General features: G+C 40.9%; 1 protein-coding gene across 1 annotated transcript in view; it reads left to right on the top strand.

Annotated features, from left to right (window-relative positions):
* Positions 1 to 21,906, top strand: part of SH3RF3 (SH3 domain containing ring finger 3) — a gene marked incomplete at its 3' end in the record, with an annotated part of 242,741 nt that overhangs the window by 160,086 nt on the left and 60,749 nt on the right. Inside the window, exon 3 of the mRNA XM_084201310.1 lies at positions 665 to 760. Within this exon, the coding sequence (XP_084057436.1) occupies positions 665 to 760 (96 nt within the window). The remainder of the gene's footprint in view (positions 1 to 664; positions 761 to 21,906) is intronic.

The raw sequence follows: 21,906 nt of genomic DNA, 5'->3' as shown, positions 1-21,906 counted from the left end.
AAATACCATTGGTTTTAGGAAATGAACTTGAATCTAAACTGAAGCTGATCAAACAAGTGAATGCAATTTGGTTTTTTGACACGTTATCTTTGGCTTTTTATTTGCTTTGCAGTTTTACCTTATAATATTTTTTTAAAGAAAATCTGACATTCAGCGTGCTAGCTGTGTAGGCTTGTTGCTGAGCACCTTGTACTATTCCTTGTTGGAAGTGTTTCCAGGACTACCTGTGCTGTACTGGTGCTTCACTTTGAATTGTATTCCAGAGAACACAAGCATCACAACAGACCCTTGCATGCACAGGGGCAACTTCATGCTGAGGAGTTTTCGCCTATGATTTGTAGGTGACCCCTTGGGTCAGGCATTCTTCTGTCCCCCTAATGAACCAGGAGTTACCTGTTCCCACCTGCTGTGCCCAGACCCTTGGAGCTGCTGACAGCCAGCATGAGCTGCACCAGTCTGCAGGATGCTTCTGTGCACTTTGAGTGGGATGCCTGGGATAAGATGCTGGGCCAGGGATGCTGCCAGCCCAGGATTCAGGAAACACTTTTACCTGGCTTATGACCTCCTCTCTGTACTCACTCTCTAAGCTATCGTGTGGGTAACCAAAAATTGGCATCTTTCTACTGAAAATTTGATTATGTGTTTTGTGTATCTTTGATTTTAGGATGAAATTTTGACAGTTATCAGGAGGGTGGATGACAACTGGGCAGAAGGAATGTTGGGTGACAAGATTGGCATTTTCCCTATCCTCTATGTTGAGGTAAGTTTATAACACATGGTGGTGAATGCTGATCTTGTAATCTTGTGGGGGTTTTGTGCCTACAAGGGCGGGACAACCTCAAATACTCTTATATGAGAAGGATAAACTAAACCAGAATTACTGAAAAGGGAATTGCTTTGATTGCTGTCTGCTAAGGCACTATGGGGGTACACATAATTTAAGTTGACAATTTAAAGTTGTCAGCAAAATATGGTCCATGAACTCCTCCTAAAGGCTTCCCCTTTGGTGTAATCTCCAAAGTGCGTAGGGGAAATAGGGGAGGATGATTGTATACCTAGCACACATCAGAGGAGAGATGTGAGTTTTGGGCTGGTGGAGAGCTGTGATCTAAATGTACAGACTTTCAGAGGGGTCTGTGTCTCAGCAGAGGATACCTGCTGAGGGTGACCTTTGCCTCAGCAGGGGTTCAGGAACCTCCACCCATGTGCCCAAGGGCTCTCATTCCATGTGCCAGACCCATCTTTATCCTGAGCTCTTTCCTGTTTGAATTTCCACAGGATCCTTATTTCAGAGTAAATGCTGAGACTTCACTTCCTCTGTACAGACCTGTGGTTCCACCTCTTCCCAGTGCTGCCCTCCTCCTGCTGGTGGTGCCTTCCAGCCAGGTGTTTCTTGGGTCCAGGGCTGCAGCCAGCAGTGGTGACCCTGCTGGTGCAGCTCTGTTGTCCAGGTGCCAGGCAGTGTTTTCAAGGAGCTTTCCTCCCTCATGGGTGAACCAGGGGTCTGAAGAGCAGATGGGCATCACATGCATGTGTATTTTTGTGAGGTGCTGCCACTGCACCCAGTACTCAGAGCAGCATCTCCCTAACTCGACTTCCAGACGTTGTCTGGTGCCTCTCTGCCGTGAAGTATCTCTTGTGCCCACAGCAGAGCCTGCTTTACTGTGTGTGGCTCTGGTGCCTGCCTCCAAAATTACTTCTCCAGTTTTCTTAGTTAGTGATTGGAGACAAAATAGAGATAATTAGTGCCTGACTACCTAATTATTAACTCCGACAATGACCAATTTGGAATAAACTGTCATTAATATACATTGCATTCCCACAGTTGACAAGAACAATAATATTAACACCAGAATGTGTAGGAGCCGTTATTGGGAAACCAGCTGCCTCACATAAGTTAATGACTAGTTTTCTTCTATTCTGGATGTGTGAGACATGTTCAGTTTGTTGTGATTTAATAAGAAAGCTGGGTTTCTCCCAGATTTCATCCTTTTCCCCTTCTTTTTCTTGTCCTGGGAAAGTGCAATGTTACTGTCCTGAATTTTGCTGCAGAAGGAGAGAACTGGGGACCTCTGCACAGCCAGCCACCATTGCACCTCACCACCTTTCCCCAGCTCTAGTTTCATCTGTAGGCTGGCACTGCCTACGCACTGTGCAGCATCCTGATCCTTCTCCCACTCCCAGGTATCTGTTCTCCATAATTACTGCTCTTGAAGGGTGAAGGGCTCATAACCTCAGAAGAACAGCCTGCAGGGGAGTCTTGCTGAAGGCTTGCTGAAGTTTTCCAAGCACTAGCACATCCTGGGTAGCCATGGAGGAGCAGGAGGTAGCGCTGTGCAGGGTCAGAGCAGTGATGCTTGCAGATTTTAAAGAGATGCAAACAGCCAGGTAGCCAGCACCAGGGACCAAGAACACACGTAGCAAGGATATGCTGTGTACAAGGATATACTACATGCATATACTTTCATACCAGATACACACACAGAGTAGGTAAAGTAAGTACAATTGTATACACTTAGGTGTATATTCATGTGCATACACACACATGTATTTTATCTGTATAAATTTGAGATCTGGAGACTTGAAAGGCCTATTCAAATGAGATGCTTGGGTGCCATGGCCATAATATTTGTGCAGTGGTTCATAAAACCAAAGGGAAGTGATCCTCCAGACTACAATACTGGACACCTATTTCATCCACATAGTGGATGAAGGCCTTGTTTTGAATATGAGATGAGCTTATGCAAGTATTCAAGTTATACAATTATGTTGTTGTTGCCAGCTTTGGATGTAACTTTGCATTAAAAATTAAAAGGAATCAGGAGGTCTAGTCCCAAAGAAGTTTTTAAAAATCTCAGTGCTGATATTTATAAAATAAATCCATTAAACAAGTAGTGCTTGACTCTAAAAACACTCCTCAAGTCTGTCTAAGTCCATTAAGTGGTTTTCAAAATCTTGGCAAAATGTGTAGAATAAGCAAAGTTTAATTCTCACAGTAGCCTTCCATTTGTGTCAGTTGATTGGCTGAAGTGTGTGGGATTTCACATGGCATCCTAAGGCCTGCACTCTGGACAGAGTGAATTCCAGCTTGGCAGGCTCTGCTGTCCCCAGTTGCTCCCACGCCCAGACAAGAGCTCTTACCCTTGCTATGCAAGCCAGAGCTTTGCAAAACAAGCCGGTCACTGAGGACCTCAGGGTTTAGCGTGCCAGGGCTACAAACAGTGCATATAATCTTTGTTTTGGCCCCCTGTGGCAACACTTTGTGCTGGCAATGTGCTGCTTTACCCTTCACACAGGTGCTTGCACAAAAGGCTTTTGCAGGGACTCACAAAGCTTTTGCAACCCCTTTTGAGGGCTGGTGAGGAGGGGTGGTTAGCAATTTCGTCACCAGGATCACCACTTCGGTAAAGGAAGGTTTTAGAGCCAGATCCTGGTGGCAGAAAGAGGCACAAAAAACCAGCAGATGTCAAAATACACCTTGCCCCTGCAGTGTTTTAGAAAGTCTCTATCTCAGCATCATGTTTGGTTGTCTGTACACCCATATGAGTGTAATGTGGCATAAATCTTATTCATTATTCCTTACAAGTGTTTAACAAGGGTGCTTGCATTTCTTCAGAGAGGCTTTTTCCTGCTCTGTAGTATCATTTCTGTCCCAACCTCAGAGCAGCTACAAGGGGATAAGGAACAAATATTCACAGCTCACAATGATTACCTTTACAGCACAAGTCACAAATAATATGTTCTGTCAAGGAGAGCTGGGACTTTTGTTTCTTCTTACTTTGTTGCTGTCCTTCATCTTCAATTGAAGTCATTTGGGCTGATAATTTATGTTTTCATTTGTCTACAGTAAAAACCCCACAACATAATGAAATTGATCCTCAATGAGCCTTCTGTCCTGAAATAAACATCTTTTTAATAATCTGTATGGTTTGAAGTCATATTCTTGCTCTGAGATTTTTGGACCTGTAAGGAATTCAAAGCCCTGACAAAATTTCTTTTATTTTACTGTCTTAAAGCTGGCTCCTTCATTCTTAATAACTGCTGTTATTATCTCTTTTGAAAGTTGTGTTCTGCTGCTATGTGCAAAATTGAGAATAATGAAGAATAAAGTGTGTCCTAATAGATTTAAGTAACTGGGAGTGAAATTTGAGGGCGATGGTGTAACGAGTACTTGGAGAGAGGCATCGTGCTCAGATGGGCAGGAACTGGAAATTCAAAAATCTGAGCTGTTAGAGCAAAATTTCTGCCTGCAACCCCCAGAGCAAAGAAGAAGATTGACCAAGATCAAGAAGCCTTTTGAATCAGTGGTAGAGCATGGCAATTATGTTGGGCGCTACTGTGACTGTAATATCAGCAAATTACAATTGATGAAGTGCCAACCCATTGTTATAATGTTTTATGGCAGCAGGAGCACTGAAAGCTGTGATTAAGTAATATTAGGAGCTTTAAAATTCTTTTTACAGAGCAGTGAAGCAGGGTAATGAGGATCTTCTCCTGTTCTTCACAGTCAAAAAGGAAAGAAAAAAGTAGAAAGGAGGTCTAGGAGAAAGAGGGAGGAGGAGAATGGGCAGAGCTGATGGGTTCAATGCCCTGAAGCATAGGTCCTGAAGACTCCCCAGGGAAAATAATTCTTGCAAGTCAGGGTTTAAAAAGAGTTCAAGCAGAAGTGAAAATAAAACAAAATTCGAATGCAAATGCATTTCTTAATGAAAACAATGATTTTTCATTCCAAAATTATCTTTGCAGAGCAGACTATCCATCAAGTTTTGTGTTGTACTGCAGGATCCAGAAGTCATCCTAAACCAGCTTAACCATAGAGGTGAACCCGAGCACATTTACCAGGATCCCAGCTGAGGTTGTTCTGTGGTGTCACAGAGGCCATGTTCCCAGCAGAAGAAGGTCCTTAGCTGTGTAACCACGTACCTTGCTGAGGGTAGCCTTCAGTTAGCTGCAAATGAATGCAGATGGTTTACCCTTTCAGTCTGGATGGCAGATTTTGTTCTTTTTCTCTCTATGAGCAGATTCCCATCAACCATTTCCCACTATGCTGGTGTCCCTAGTGGCAGTCATCACAGTTATATTATATTATTGAAAACTCAGATGTGTCCGCATGTGTATTTCTAGCTCTAATAGCTATTTTGACCATTTTCAACAAATGATTGTTGCCCTGTCCACTTCTTGTCTATGGTTTTTTCTCTCCTCAGTCTGTTTGGTTTCTTCTTTCAGCTGCAGGACAGATGGGTCCCTATGGGACTCCATAATTAATTCAACCTTGATGTCTGACCCATCATTTATTTTTGTGTGGTCTTGGTGGCAGCACACTCTGAACCTTTCTGAGTATCTTTTCTGAAAGCCTTCCAAAAAACCTGAAGCATTCATTAAATACTAACCTTTGTTTGGTGCCCTTTTCAAAAAGAATGTGCAATCTCTGTTTTTAAGGACTGTTAAAAATGGTCCATTTTAGTCTTGCAAGTATCATTTAATGTGAATAAAAATGGAATCTTTTGAACGGTGGGTAGATGGAACTAATGTAGATGATTTTAGAAAAGCTGACTACTAAATCTCAGAGGAGCAAATTCATCCCAGTAGTAAGTAGGTGTAACGCTAATAAGTTAAGAATTATACCCATTAACATCACAATTGATTTTTTTTCTGTTCTCTCTTCTTTTTTATGTCAGATAAAAATGGAATAAGAACCTTGTAAAGCTGACAATAATGTAAGCGCTAAGAGATGTTCAGCCAATTTCTGTTGAAAAGCTTTATTGATGTGCATTTTCAAGTTTTGTGCATATACTGTTTTAATAATTTCATTTCTGCACCTTCATAGCTTCTAAAAAGTTGGTCCCACTTGTTTTTATCCTATATAGAATATTAAGATTACCAAGATACTTCTTGGTATCACATTTCTATGTGAATGGAGTACAAAATACAGTTCTTATGTTTCACATTCAAACTAGAACATGCAGAATTTGTGTTGTAGGCTGCAAGAGTGACCTCTGTTTTCACATCAATCCATTAATAAAACTCATTGATTTAAAGTACTCTTACATGCATACAAAGTAAAATAATCTATGGAAGTTCAAATAAAGATTATGTTAGTCAGGAAACCAAGAGTATTAGCTGTCAGAGGTGAGAAAAAGATTAAATATACAACATATTACAATATATAAATATGTATTCTTCTATTATATATCTATTATTTTTATATATACACATTATTTTTAATCTGTGGCCCATTTTTCTGCATAACAGCTTGATTTCTTATGCTCCCTTTCGCCTCTATAAATAACGAACCTTGTGCTCTTTGATTTAATTTCCTATGTAAAATGTAAATTAGCGTGACATTGGGCAGAAAATTTGTTTTCTTTAAATTTGACTGGTTTCTTTTAAGTTCTCTTGATTTCTAGCAGCCTTCATAAAGTGATTGTTCATACAGATTCTCTAACACTTTCCTCCATCGTCAGGATACAAAACTGAGTTGCACTGTCACCTTTTGACTTAGATGTCAGGTTTCCCCTGGACTAGCTGAGCACCTCAGCTCTCTAGACCTTTTTGTGTCACTCAGTCCCCTCAGGCTGTGTCTGGACAAGTCAAAGCAGGGCTGCTTTCTGGTTTCTTTGTCAGGGAACACCACATTTACACTGAAGTTCATCTCAGGTGGGTGCCACAGAGGGGAAGCCTGCATACAGAAATAGGTAGGAGTACTGTCACATTTGAGTCATCCTCCAGCCCAGACAATTATGAGATCTGTGTGAGCCGTGGTGAGAGCCAGCATGTAAATTTAGACACAGCTGTAGGTTGTGAAAATTTGCCTTTTGAGAACTGACAGTTTTAGTTACAGGTCTTCTCTTGATTTTACTCTTGCCTGCTTTCATTTGAATGAGCTCAAAATTATTTGGATTTATATGTTCAGACCAATATTTCTATTCATCAAAACCAGATCCAAGTTGTTATCACCTCTTATTGTTTCAGGGCGTGTTAAACCAGAAATTTGTCAGCTGTCATATCCAAAAATATCTTTTCCACCCGCCCCTCCTAATTATGAGTAACATCTGAATTTCCTAGACTGTGTTTTGTAAAAATAACTCTCTGGAGCAATTTAAAGCAAAAAACAGGTTTCCAGCACAACCAACCCAAGCACACAACCTTTGCACATAAGCCTAAAGTTTTTCTGAGTCTTTCAGAGTCATATATATCAATTCCATATCTGCACAGGACATTTTTGAAGTGCTGCTGCTTCCTAAATACCAAAAATTAGGTTCCTTAGGTATCTAAGCTGATCTGATAACAAGACTTTGGTCTATAGCCACAATCCACTGAAGGACTTCTGGCACTTCCCCTACAAAATTTTGTTTGCATCCTGCCTGGTGCAAATGGACTTGGTCTGGCCTCCTGTGTTTTGCATCTGCTGCCACTTCCCCGTGCTCTCAGCACATCAGCCCTTCCCTTCACCTCCAGATCCCCTGAACCAGGCTTGTGCTTTAATATATGTTTTCTGGTCCTGGGTGCATTTCTGTCTCATTTCTGTTAATTCTACACTTAGTTTTGGGTTCTGCCTCAAAGCTTTTGTTCTTCTGTTATGGTTGCTGGATTGCTTGTGTTACAAAACAATCACTAGTGGTGATCTCTGAAGTAAAAAGGAAATAGATAGCACATCTCTTAGAGAGAACTTCTGCCTGTGAAACAACAAATGTGTTGGACTTGGCAGTGGTGCTCAGAAGCCTCACAGCACACAACCATTGCAGTGACAAACCCCAGCAATGGTGCAGGATTCCAAGCACTAGAAATCAGCATTCCCAAGTGAGCATACCCACTGTCCCACAGGACTCTGAGTGGGTGCTGGAGCCTATCATCAGTAGTCCATGCTCTCTAGAGAAGGTACTGAAGAGATCTTTTGTCTTTTCCAGCCATTGATCACCTTTGACAGCTTCTAAAGATTGTTTCAGTGCTGATGACTTCCTGAGATCTTTTTCCTTTTGAAAAGAAAGTGTATTTCAGTCTCACTTTCCTAGAGCTAATGCATTATATATGTATATTAAGAAGCTATATGTCAACAGATACACTGTCTAGAAGTTAATTAAACATAAAATCCTAGAGGATTTCATTGTTTCTCACACCAGCATTTTTCATCTTTTTTCCTAGTGTCCTTGTTAGTGCACATCTTAATTAGCTTCCTTCTTGGGGAATTAGCTCCTTTCTTGGGGAGCTTTTCCTAATGCCTTAAAACTCTGAGTGGGGATCTTAAATCCAAATATTGACATGGAGGGTCAGCAGGAGGGTTTTGGGAGATGCCCCTGGCAAACTGGCTGCCTTCTCTGCCCCTTTGCTGGTGACCACAGCCCCATGAGCAAAGAGCGTAATGTTTCCATGTGTCTGTCAGAGCACTGATGCTGGGAGTGATGAAGAAAAGTGGGTCCTATATTAAAATCCTGGAATGTGAAAGGACTGGCAGAGGTGGAAGCACACGTTATCCTTTGTTGTGCCAGTGGTGGGTAAGATGCTCTCCATCAGAGGGACAGGAGGGACAGTGATGAGAGTGACACCAAAAAGGAATTACCAAGGAGTGCCTGTTAGAGCCCCCTCTGATCTTTGTTTTCAGAAGATAGCATGTTGCAGAAGTGTGATGGAGAGACATGGATTTGACAGATGAACCACTCAGGGGATAAGGAATGGTCTGGGTGGTTACATTCAAAGAGTGACAGTCAACATCTTGATGTCCAAGTGGAGAGCAGTGATGAGTGGCATTCCTTAGGGGTCAGTGTTGGGACCAGTGCTGTTTAAAATGCTTGTTGGTGACATGGAGAATGGGCTCAAGTTCACCCTCTGTAAGTTTGCTGGTGCCACCAAGTTCTGTGGTGTGGTCAACATGCTGGAGGGAAGGGATGGCATCCAGAGGGACCTGGACAGGCCTGAGAGGTGGGACCATGCAAACCTCACAAAGTTCAACAAGGCCAAGTGCCAAGGTCCTGCTTCTGGGCAATCCCAAGCACAGGTACAGATTGCATGAAGAATGGACTGAGAGCAGCCCTTAAAAGAAAGTCTTGGAGGTGCTGGTGGATGAGATGCTCAACATGACTCAGCCATGCACAATCATAGCCCAGAAATCCAGACACATCCTGGGCTGCATCCAAAGCAGTGTGGCCAGTGGGGTGAGGAAGATCATTCTTCCCCTCCACTCTGCTCTCATGAGACCCACCTGCAGGGCTGCATCCAGCTCTGGGGACACAAACATAAGGAAGATGTGAACCTGTCGGAACAAGTCCAGAGAAGGGCCACAGAGTTGATCAGAGGGCTGGAACACCTCTCCTGTGACTGGGGGGCTGGAACTAGATCATGTTTAAGGTCCTTTCTAACCCAAACCATTCCGTGTTTTTATGCTTATTCTACCACGGTAAATAGTCACAAATGTGTCTGAGCCTGACCCCTTGAACTTTTAAAGAAGAGTAGTTTGAAGAATAACAGTTTCCTGATAGAATGTAGCAATGAATCTGTTTTACCTCCTTCTTTACTTCTTATGGTCACACATGCTGGAATGGTCAAGCTGCTTTTCTTCTAGGCACAAAAAGATCTGTGAGTGTGTGTGTGTATGCTGAATGCATGCTTCAAATAATAAAAATAACAGATGAAGTTGGTTTTTTGCCTAAAAATGTCATTAGCTGTGCCAAAACCAGATGTTGAAGTCTGAAATCCTCTGACATTTTGTTAGGTGTTAGAGCTGAACATTGAAAAAACCAAATTCAAAAGACTACAGGCAGAATCTGCAAATTAAAAACAAAAATCAGAAACAGGGGAAGATAGTTGGAATTAATTTGGGAATCTCTATCCTTTCCAGATTTTCTCTAGAACACACAGGACTCTTGAAGGCTGACCCCTTTGTGTTTAGTCTATCCTGTGGAAGAAATTGCATTGGTTTTGCTTACTTTATTCCTTTACAAAGTAGACTAGCCGTTGTTTATTTTATCTCCTGCTGCATCATTTTTGAGTGTAATACTGGCATTATTTTAATCTGACAAAAGCAAGGGCTGCTGCCAAAGGGATTGTCCTGCTTTTAACTCATGTGTGACAATTCTTTCCTTTTGCCCTCCATGTTCCAGGACTAGCAGATATATTTACGTGCTGAGATGAATCAGGGAAGTCACCCAGTTGAACGCTATTCATTTACGTTGGAGTTGTTTTAGTTTCCAGTCATATCTGTTACTTTTACTCCATAGTCACATGAACATCCTTGATGCAGGGCAGAAAGAGGGAAGATGGGAAAGGAGGCCATGTGGTATCTCACACTGCAGGAAAACATGTCTATGAGGGCAGAACTCCCACCCACAGTTATCCTGCGGCGATTGCTGCCATTGCACTGTGCTGTAAGCCGTCAGGCAAAAATGGTGAGGAATGTGGAACTTTGTGCAAGCAACCTCTTCCACCTCCTGGTTGTCCCTTGACTTATCTAATTATTTTATTAAGGTATAATTTTATGACAAAGCATACTAAATACTCCATAAACCAGGTTAATAATATTAGTGTTTGCTTAAGTGAGGCTGGAAGGAGCGTCCTGCTCTAAATCTGACTTTGAAGTCTTCCGATCTGTTTAGACACAACTGAATCAAATTGACAGGAAATTTCATGAGAGAGCTTTCTATAATAGAATTTTTCTGTAACAGAATTTTTCTGGAAACCTCGGGACAGAGCAGGAGAGGTCCCAGAGCATTCAGACTATTCAGTGATAGACTCATGCTGGAGATATTCTTCTCTTACCACATGGCCAAAGGGATGGCACTAAGGGAAGAGGCAGCTCTGTTTCTCAAGAAGAAAGCAACCATGCAGAAGGAGGGAGAGCACTCCCTGATGGTCATCCTCTTGATCCCTTTTCTCTGATCTGCTTCAGCCTCAACAACATAGTAAGGAATTTATAGTAATGACTTCCTCTTGTATACTTTTTCTTTTCCTAGCCCAGGAAGAAGGACTATGACTCTAACCTTTGAGAAATAATTTCCTCAGCATCTTCCCTCCTTGATCCAGTCTAGTGCTTAGATTTGTCTGTTCCCACCCAAAGCCTTTTACTTCCATAGGTGCATGGCTTAGGAAAGAGATATCTGTGGTTATATTGATTTGGTGGAAGCAAGATTTTATTATCACTCAATATATGAACTATGGGAATGGAAGAAGAACTATAGAGATGATTAATACTGAATTCCTGGAAATCTCCCGGGCCAAATGAGTTCTGAGAGCTCTTGGTACTGGCACTGAGCTTCTCTGTCCTAAAGCACCTGCGGGGCTGTCATGGTTTAACCCTGGCCAGTTACTGCTTAGGGGTTACTGCTCTGTCTCAAGCACAAGGTTTTGTCCTATGGGGGTCCTTGAAGGCACAAAAGTACTCCTGAGGGATGAGTTTAAGGTCAAAGTAAAGGCAGCTCCACACCAGTGCAGTGACACACAGGTGTGCCTTTGCACACTAAGCACACACCTGAGTTATCAGGGCCATACACAGTACATAGTTAAGTGTGTTACTTTCTCTTTGGCCACTGGTTAAAGAGGGAACACTGTACTTCCAAGGCAAGTAATAAAGACATTGCCAGTGGGAATCACATCCTCCTGAGTGGTTTCATTCATTCATGAGGCTAGCAGTTCTACCAGTCTTTCTCCAACCTGATTGCTGAGCATTTGCAAAGATCAAACTCTCATCAGGTCATACCCTGATTATTGCTACATACTTTTTGCATCCTTAGCAAATGCAGATGTGCCTCATTCTTGACAGTTTGAAGTGGTCATCAGCTGCTATTCCTTTCTTTCTCTCTGGAGTCTTTTTCTGTCCTCTAGAATCCATAAAGCTCACCCTTACTTGCAACCCTTTGCTTACTCATTACTCTCTGCCTATTGTCTTTATTTATTACTGAATGCCAGCTATGACAATCTCTTTGTCAGTTTTTTAATCCCAATTTTCTTCTATAGTGCTCTGTTCTTCACTGTTGTGATGAATGCTTCAAACATCTGCATCATAATTGCTCCTCCAGATTCTTCTCTAAAATTGCTCTTGGCTGTGATGGCTAGAGAAGATGTATGTTGTGCAAAATCCTCTGTCCATCTTGCTGATAAGACTGTTGCATTGTCTATATATTTTGTCTATAACTATACATTCTCTCTTGTTCCCATCCTAAATTGTACTTTCTTTGGGCCAAGTGCCGTCATGTTGCTCTATGTTTACATAATGCTTCTCACAATGGAATTCTGATGTGTGGTAGGAGCTTTTCAGCATTTAATGGCAAAAATAAGTATGAATAGATGTCTCTGTGTGACTGCATCACACAATGTGGTCACAGTTTACAAAATTTCAGTTTCCTTGAGACAACTTGTCTCTCTGCCTACAGACTGTAGGTGCAATGCAGGGCAGACTGTTTTCAGAAAGGAGTGTGTTGGGAAAATATTTGAGCTTGAGTAATTCCACAAACAGGAAAAAAACCCCAGTGTTCTGCAGTTTCAGAAAGATTTCCTACTGTGCAGATCTTTTGCTAGCCCATTCCTATTGCCATCTCAGAGCTCAAACAGCATGGCCTAGAGCAGTGGTTTTCCAAATTCCTTCCACTTGTAGCATACGAGCATAAACAGCATTTGCATATGGATGTCATAAAAGTGACTAATGCTGGCAATCATCGTACTTTATTGCACTAATGTGACACATGTGCCTGAGCATCCTAAATGATCTGCTCCAAGCTCACTGGGGCTGAAGAAATGGCACACCTCTTATCTAGCAGTGACACCTGTGGCAGAGCAGGCTAGGACAGAAACCAGAACATTGATCCAGCTCCAGATGAATGTGCAAGAGGCAAAGGCACTAGCTGCTTCACTGCATGATTTCACTGCACTGGGTATGCATCCTTTACCCTAAACCAGAAAATAAACTCAAAAAGTTGAACAAGTAACATTTCTAGTTTGTTAGCCAGAGAGTTCAATGTACTTTTGACTGCAGCTGTTGGCAAGTCAATGAAGAGACCTCCCACTCTGAACTCAACCTTGCCCCCAATCATATTTTGACATCTCAGATTCTCCAAAGAGGTCTATAAATGGTTTTTTGAGGTGAGGGGCAGTGAGTCATGCCATGACTGTGAGGTTGAGTGCTGCCATTTTCAGTCAAGAATTAGCAGAGTTTAGGGAATTTATCAGAGTTCACCCTTGTCAGATTTTTCTTCCACAAGGTGAGGGGGGAGGGTTGTGAACCCAATTGCATCATCAGATAGCACAGAAAACTTATTTTCATATCTTACAGACTGGCTTTCAATTACTAGTCAGGCTTCCAAAAAAAATGAGATGTGCCTGTTGTGCAGTGTGCAATATGCCATGTGCAATGGTCCCTGCCCCATAATGCCATCCCAATCCATTGTCTGCCTTTTAGCAGTATGACAGAAGTATAGAGGTCTCCAAAGTGAGACAAGTATATGTAAAAATCATTTTAAAATAACTGGTCACTGCATAGAACAAAAAAGATGCAAATTAATGCTTCCACTGAGGAAAAAGAGCCATGCTGCTGTACCAGGCATCAGCACATCTATGTGGGAAGAAGGTGCTTTAAATGTGCAGGCAATTCAAAGCAGAGTTTGCACTGTAATAACCACAGGAGACACAAACTCAGGCTGTCAAGTCATGTCTCCCTCAGCACAATTCCTTTTTTTTATCTGTGTGCATAGTTAAGAAGACCAGTCTCCCTGTCACATAAACGATTCATGTATCCTGGTGCAGCTTCCCTTTTCAAACGCATATAATTCATCCCCCATTTCAGAAAAGCATCTCAGAACTCTCCCTCTAGGGAGTCATCCCATAGTTTGGTGAAACAGCAGCACAATTTGTCCTGACTCATACTTTCACCCCAACTGGCAAATAATAAACCCAAAGGCTGGATGCATCTCTCCAAAGTTGCAGCAGTGTTGTGACAGACGGCTGACAAGCATTGGCTGCTTCCAGACAAACATGCAGTGTGACGCTGGAGCTGGTGCAGGAGCCCTCCACCACAACCAGCAACCTTGCTTTATAGCCAGCTGTAGCAGGAGCTCCATGCACACAGAATCTAACTATACAGCCCCATGGGATGTCACACTATTGCAAATGCCATGTACCACATCCAGGAGTCCTTTTTTGTCTTGTATTTGGGAAGCAGAAGGTGGAACACTATGTAGAATAAAGGTCTCTAAATATAGCACACACAGGGAAAAGGCTGTTCATCACAACCCTTTAGTGCTAATATCTGCTTGAATTGTGTATACCTTGGTTCCTTTTATAAGCAATTGAACCAAAACATTTTCTTGGCATTTGCTTTCATTCTTCATTTCTGCTTTATCAGCGATAGAGAGTACAGTGCATTTATTTGTATGTGATTCCCCACAGGTAATCTTCAGTTGAAGCACATAAAACTTAATTTTCCCTGATTGCACAAGATTTCTTATTCTACACAAAGTTTTAAATCACTGAACAAAGACTTCTTGCTTGCTCAGTGCAGGCAAAGCCTTGCATTACTTGAAAAATTACTTTAGCTTTCCTATGGGCTACTTGTGCTGAATTTCCAAGAGCTTCCAAGACCTCCAAAGATTTATCCAACTTCATGCTTTCTGCAGATAGCATTGATGATGTGAGGTGATGGTGTGGGTCTTTTTCTCATTACCCACTAGAACACTTTTCTTATCAAATTTATAAAGGACTTCAGCAAATACATGGGTTTTTTTCTTTCCTCCTTATCTCTCATTAAGCTAGAAGCAAGGGTTTTTCTTTAAAAAATGACATGTTATTGTTGCTTCTTTCACACAACCCTGATCATTCCAAAACCAACCTTCTCAAGAACTACATTTCCAGGAACAAATCTGAGCATGAGCAAAAGGGTACAATGTCATGTCTGGTAGCATGTGCGCACAGTGCAGCTGTTAGAAAGAGAAGGGTCTCTGCAACAACATGAGCATGATGTTCCTGGTTCACAATCCCATTTATAATTACTTAGGGCCACACACCATAATTTGGAAGCCATTTGCTCTGACTCCCAGGCTTGATGCATGCATTAACTCTGTAGACATCCTCTGCACTTAGCTGGGGGTATTTAATTTCCTCAGTTGGTGGTATTTAACTTGTCACTTTTCAGTTAATTCATAATTTTATGGTTATTGTTGATCACTTGAGTAAGCAATAGCACAGGAGCCTTGTGAAACATTAAGGAAGGAGGTAGAAAGTTGCCTGAAAACTCTGGAAACACAAAACTTGACTCTTTTTAAAGATATTGTGTAGAGTTATATGTGATCCATACAGGTCTGTTCCAGGATCTAAACAATCTTTCCTAGCCTGGGCTGAAGTTTTTAGGTCCAGCTGGCTCACAGTGGAAGTTTGCACAAGTGAAGGGCTTTCTAGATTCAGCACAAAACTCCTTCAGAGGGCTTCCCTTCCTAGCAGTAACTGGCTGTAATGATACAGGGCTTGTACAGCTGCCAGGTTTTGGTGAGGAATGAAGACATCATCTGAACTGCTCCTCAAAGCCTCCTGATTCATCCAGGTCCCACCGAGGTTGCTGCCCAGTGTAAGGCTGCTCACACTTCTGCTAGCACCAACCTCTTCCCTCATGGTGCAGACAGACACCTGGACTCAGGAGGGGAGTCACAAAGGTTTTCCAGTTTACAAGAACAACAGTGAAGTATACTCAGCATGGCCAGAAAGCTGGTGGCTTTCTATTTGGAAAGTGTTAGTGTTGTTTCAGGTCTCCCATGCCTATTCCCCCACACAGGGACTTTCAGTCAGGAGTACTGTTAAATGCCTAAACCACTGTGGCTTTGGTAATTTCTTGTCTTAGCTGAGAAACATCATCTGCAAAACAATTTCCTGATGGACATCTTGTCAAAACAAGCAAGTTCCTGGGAAATACATAAGTTCCAATGAGTTTCATTTTTTGATGAAAAAATAGTTTGTCAGTAAAATCTACACAAGCTTCAACAGGGACTCTTCTGGTACTGAAATTGATGCCAGATGGGCACCAGTCCTTCCACTGTTGAAGGCAGCTGGAGTTTTGCCACTGACTTCAAAGGAATTAGGATCAAGCCCATGAATTCATGACTGCACTTTTTATTTAGCTTTCTGAATAATTTATAAGTAAAAATAGGCTGTATTCTCCCACTTTTTCTGATGTTGAGTAAAGCTGTATTTGGTTACACTTCTTGCTTTCAAAGTAGCTTTGGTGCAGTCAGGAGTGTCTCATTATGGAAAAGGGTGTCTATAGGGGACAGATAGAAAGAAAAAGGAAATCCTTAGGCATATCGAAGGCGCACAGTAGATCAGAGATTCAGAGATGACAGATCAGAGCAAGAGAGTCCTCATACTTAGAGCTGAAGGCTAAATAGCTAGCATTGTTTCAGGAAGTGGAGTGGGATGTAGAAGGCATACTTCTTTTTGGTGAGGTAATCTATTTTTAATGATATTGCATTTCGTTTTATTTTCTTTCTTCTCAGTTCTTTAGACATTAATTTCCATAAGGTTTCTTGCTGTGCTTAACTTCTGAACAGACTTTGCAGCAGATAATGCATTTCTCTGGGATACATCAAACTTGTTCTCCACCACTGCAAACCATTTTCCTTCTTAAAACTATTCAGAAAAAAAGGGGAAGCAAAAAAAAAATCCCAGTTCACCACCCAGGGCTTAGTGTTTACTTCTGCTGCACGCATCATTTATTTTCATTCTGCAGGATCATGATGACACGCTCATCCAAGCACATGCTGTTCTAATATGCTACATTCCTTCAGCCCCTCAGTGCGTTAGAAGTGACATTGCTGCTAAATGAGAAAGATCTTGTAGGACAGGCAAATAGATTGCTAAGTACTGCTGCCTTTCAAAGACCCATGTTGTAGACAAAAATTATTGGCTTGCTTTTTCTGGACTATACGTTGTTGTGTATGTGGATGGCCCTGGTTAGGAAGGATGTCTACTGTAGGGTTTTAGGGACTTCCTTCCTTGAGAACATGCTGACATATTTAGCAGGATTTTGGAAAAGAGAATGAGACATATGCCTCAACCCATGGCTGGAGGAACAGAACACTTGAAGTTTGAGATGTGTCCTAGGAAAGTATTTCTGCAGCTATCATTTCATTTTAATCTGTTCAAGCAAGCACATGTACTGTGCTTCTTATATTTTCTGGGTGAATGGAATAACTCTGCTCTCAATCACAGTGTGGGTCTCAGAAATCTATCTTCTATGATGGATAAACCACTTGCAGAAAATCTGTTCCAGATTTGCTTGTTCCTCTCTGGCAATAAATTAGAAAAGGCAATAGTGGATTGTTAGAGATTAACACAAAACCATTAAGTGCTGCTTTGGTATGTCTATAATATTTTCTCCTAAACTGTGCCTTACTAATTACTCTTCATAAGATGGTGCCTAAATGAATAATTGAGGTACGATTTTGTAGGTTTTGCTGAATGAATTTAAATTGTCCATGGAGAACTTTGGAGGCTTTCTCTAAACACTTTTAAATCAGAATTAACAAAACATAAAAGATTAAAATCATAGATACATTCAATATGACGAGGTCGAAGAGCCTTTGGCACAAATTTCTCTGCTAATATCCCACTAGCAAGCTCTTGGAATTGCTGTGTGTCCTCTGTACTAACTTACCAAAGAATATGTAAAGTATCAGGTAAAGAAAGTATTACGTACTTCCTCTTAATGTCCATTTGAATCAAAGGCTGTTCTGTTACTTGGCTACAGCAGAAGAAAGATTGTATCCTGAATTTGCCAGCAGGGATAATAGTAAGGAAAAACTGTTCTAGCTCTCTGAAAGACTACTTTTTGGGTCTGAAAATGCTTTTACAGATGCAATCCTCTCAGAAACCCAGCAGAGACAGAAGAATCTTGTATAGTTATGCCCTTAGTTACTTAATAATCTCACTGTGCTTCAGAACATAAATTATAATACTAGTAAAGTAGTTTAATGAGGTCACTTTATGAACTTAGTATTTCCTGAAAGTACCTACTCCGAAGTGAAAATGCAGTAATAAATTCAGACTGTTTATTTTAATCACAAAATCAGATATAGAACTGCAAGTTGCCAAAGTCTCCGCAAGGCATAAAATAGGGATTTGCATGATCTTCTCAATATTTATGAACCATAAAGTATAAAAATCAGCAGTCCCGAGGTGAAAATATTTTCAGTCTTTCAGGGGGACATTGTGAAGATGTTTTATTAATAATTTTAATTTTGTTTTCTGCTCTGCTCAGTGGTTCCTTTCTAAAAAGTTGAGCACGATATTTTTTCTTTCCTTTTGTTCTTTTGTATTAGATATGTAGAGATTTGAGGGGATTTGCAACTTTTTGCTTTTAAAACTGGTTTGAGTCTTATACCTGTATTTGAAAAGCACCATTCTTTAGCTAATAGTTTCCATAAAGACAGTAAAAAAAGATTTTGCAGCAAGTGAAAGTCTTAATAAAGTGTACTTTCTGGTCCAAATTGGCTCCAATTTATCAAAATACTGAATCACATGTATAAAACTGAGAATTTAAGCAATCTTTTCTTATTTAGAGAAGAATGACATTTTAGTCACACATTAGTAACACTTTGGTCTGCACAGTACCAAGTACATGCTGAAGTATATTTGTAAGCCACACAGAGAGGTCCTGTCTCTGGTAGGGCAGATGTCAGTCAGAATTGAATCCCTAACCCAGACCTAAATTACTAGAAATTAAGAGTATTCAATAGCAGAATAGTCCTCCTTCTTACAGAAGACAGCACTATCAGGGAAACACCACAACCCCGGAGCTGCTGCTGTGACCACGGTGTATCAAAGTGTCCCTTGGACGTCTGAACTGGGATAGAATAATTTTGCCACTAACATGGATTAGTAAATGCACTGGCATATTTGTCAAGGGACATCTAGTAAGGATAAATTATTTAAATCTGACCTAAATTTCCCATGTTTCTCTCTTGCTCCATAATAATAACAACAACAAATTCCAAAGTAATAATTTGCTATTTGAACTAAACCTAGAGTTAATTGTCACCCACACTGGACAAGAAGTAGGTTTTCCTTACTCTTCATTCCATCTGGGGTATGTAAGTAGGTGCATAATGTTGCCCATTGAAACTGTAATTCATTAAGTCATATTGGGACATAAAGGACGTATTTGGTCCCACATGGGACCATCAGTGTAGATGACAGTTTCACTCCCATACTTGCTCATCCTTAAAAGAGAAATAAGTTGAAAGCATTTACAGGTGATCTCTTTTAAACCCTATTAGAAATTAGAAGTGTGTGTGTATATCTGCATGCAAGCACGTGCAACAGAGACTGAGAGAAACTCACCATAAGACATTCTGCAGAAAAAAAAAGAGATTTATGTGGAGACTAATAAAAAATAATTTTGGCAGTGGAGAAGTCCTGAATGATGTAGCTTAGTATTTGTCACCTACGTGGTAAAGTCTTTACCACATAGGATACAAGTAGAGTATCTAAGACAGTCATATCTAAAACCCACAAGAATGAAAAAACCTCTCAGTTCATATCTCATGGGCTCTCTGCTTGGACACTAATGTCATGACAGCTTGCATTGTGGCAAGGTGAAGAGTATGCCTTCCTGATCAAGGCCACCAAATTTTTAATGAAGAGCAGTTGATTACTGCTCCCATTGTAGGAAAAGGTTGTTTGGAGGTGAACAAGGCTCTGTGCACAGAGGTATTCCACTCCCACACTTCTTCACTCCCAAAAAGAGATGAGCTGGAGCTGTCTCCAGTACGATTACTCACAACTGGGGAAGGAGTTCCTGAGAAATAGGCACAGTAGCTCCATGATCTGAGACTGGTGCATCCTTATCTCAGCATGCAGGACTCACAGCCAATAGTCACTGGGACACTGTGGACAGTTTTACTGCACCATCTCATCACATCTCTTGCATGATAAAGTACCTCAGATAATATAAGGCTTGCTGTTGCAAGATTTTGCCCTTCTAGACAGGATTGCAGGGCTGCTGGGAATGTTTGACTGGTTTGGCATTCAAATCCAAGCCTTATCCCTCTAAATCTTATGTCAAGTCTTTTAGGACATCCCCTTTACAAAGAATGGATTTGGGGTAAAATCAGTCACTCTGCAGTCTGAAAGGTAGAAGTCTCAAGTCACTTTGGGTTTAGCAGGACGACAAACACAAATGTAAGATCTTTCTAGAGAAGGAATCAAAACTGAGTGAGAAAGTTGAGTTCTTTAGAGACTGTCATAAGAGCTACAGGCTTCCAGAAATGTCAAATTCCTGACACTGACTGTGGGTCAGAACTTTCCATTAAGCTTTTCATCTGAAAGCAAATCTGCCTGAAGATCAGATGACAGACACCAGAAAGCAATGCTTGTTTACATATTCAGAGTTTAAAATAAGAAATTTTCAATCATGTTTATGTTTTAAAAAATGGTTTCTAAAAGTTTTTTTGTGAAGAGGAAAAACTGTTTGCTTTTACAAAGTAGTAAGCAGACTTTTCTCTGGCATTCATAGCCTATTTGGGAAGTACTTTCCAGCATCTGTGGGCAAAGCTGTTTAAAAACAGTTCTCTACAAAAATAAAGTTGCAAGGCTATAAAGCATTTTTTATCTTGGCAGACCAAAATAGTTTTTTCCCAGTATTTCAGGAAACCTCTGACATTCTCAAAAGTTCATTAGCTTGACTGTTTGGGGAGGAGTTTTCTTTCTGTCTTCATTCTTCTACTGATATAGAGATTTACTTTTGTTTATATCAATACAGGGTTATTTTTTATCACTTCATGTTTAGATGCTTGCTTTCTTATTGACATTTCAACTAGGTGCTACTTTGAACGAAAAAGTAAGGGATTTTGTTGTTTTAAAAAGAACAGCTTCAGTGTTAAATTGGATTCCAGACAGTGGGATTTATAATCTAATTCTTACAAGAGATTCAGAGCTTGATATCAAGAGCTGGAGCACTTCATTGTCCACATGTAGCACGCTGTAAAATCAGAAGTTCTAAATTCTTTTTTTTAAGTCTATTTTTTCCTATCTCAAAGAATTAAAATGTATTCTTTTTCTTCTTGCTGTTGATTAGCAAAAATTACCTCACCCTCTGCTGTTGAAGAGTCATACATATTTGATAGCTTTATCCTTTTCTCCTTAATATTTCAAGTAATTCAGCTAGACTATCTTCATCAATGGGGTAAGCAGAGCTGTAACACTTACTTAAGGGAGGGGAACCATCTGGTTTCCTTGCAACTTGGAGCCTGCTGGCAAATATTAGGTTGTACCAATTTAGAGCATGATGAAGTGGGAAATAATGGACGTTTCTGAAGAATCTGAAATAGGATCAGCTGTTATCAGCGAAAATTGGCAGGTGCAGTGCACTATGCTGGCTGTAAGCATGGTCTCAAGTTGGACAGTGCAGCTGGGAAAATGACTTGCTAATTGAATGGTTGCAGGACTCCCAGCAGCTCTGAAAGTAGTGGAGCATCATTAATTGGAGGCTCTTGGTTGACTTAGTGGAAGCTGTCACAGAAGAAGGATCCTGCAAGTTGAGGTTTACTTTCTAGGTTAGTGTTCTGTTACACTGAATGAGTCCTTGTGGAGTCAGAAGTGCTTTCAAACTCAGGAGGACCGGGCTAAGGCTAGCAACATCTATTCTTTTATTTACGGCATGGTGACAGCGGTTGGGAGTTAGAAAAGCTATGCAATTACACATTTGTTTAACTGCACGTTTCTGTTGTTATCTTTCCCTTCCCCATATTTTTCCCTTTTATTTCCACTTGTGTTAGGTTTCTAAATTGGCTTGGCTTGGAGCAGAAATTATTCTTCTTTTTTTTCCTATTTAGAGCCTTGGAAGACCGTGTCCTCAACTGTTTCTTGGAGTCTGCCATCATTCATAAAAGTAGCTATAGAAAAAAAAATGGCCTTATTTTGGTCCAGAACAGTATTACACAC

Source organism: Fringilla coelebs, assembly GCF_963513975.1.
Source record: "Fringilla coelebs genome assembly, chromosome: 2".
Lineage (NCBI taxonomy): Eukaryota > Metazoa > Chordata > Aves > Passeriformes > Fringillidae > Fringilla > Fringilla coelebs.
The sequence above is the reverse complement of the archived record's forward strand: the minus strand, read 5'-3'. Positions and strand labels throughout refer to the sequence as shown.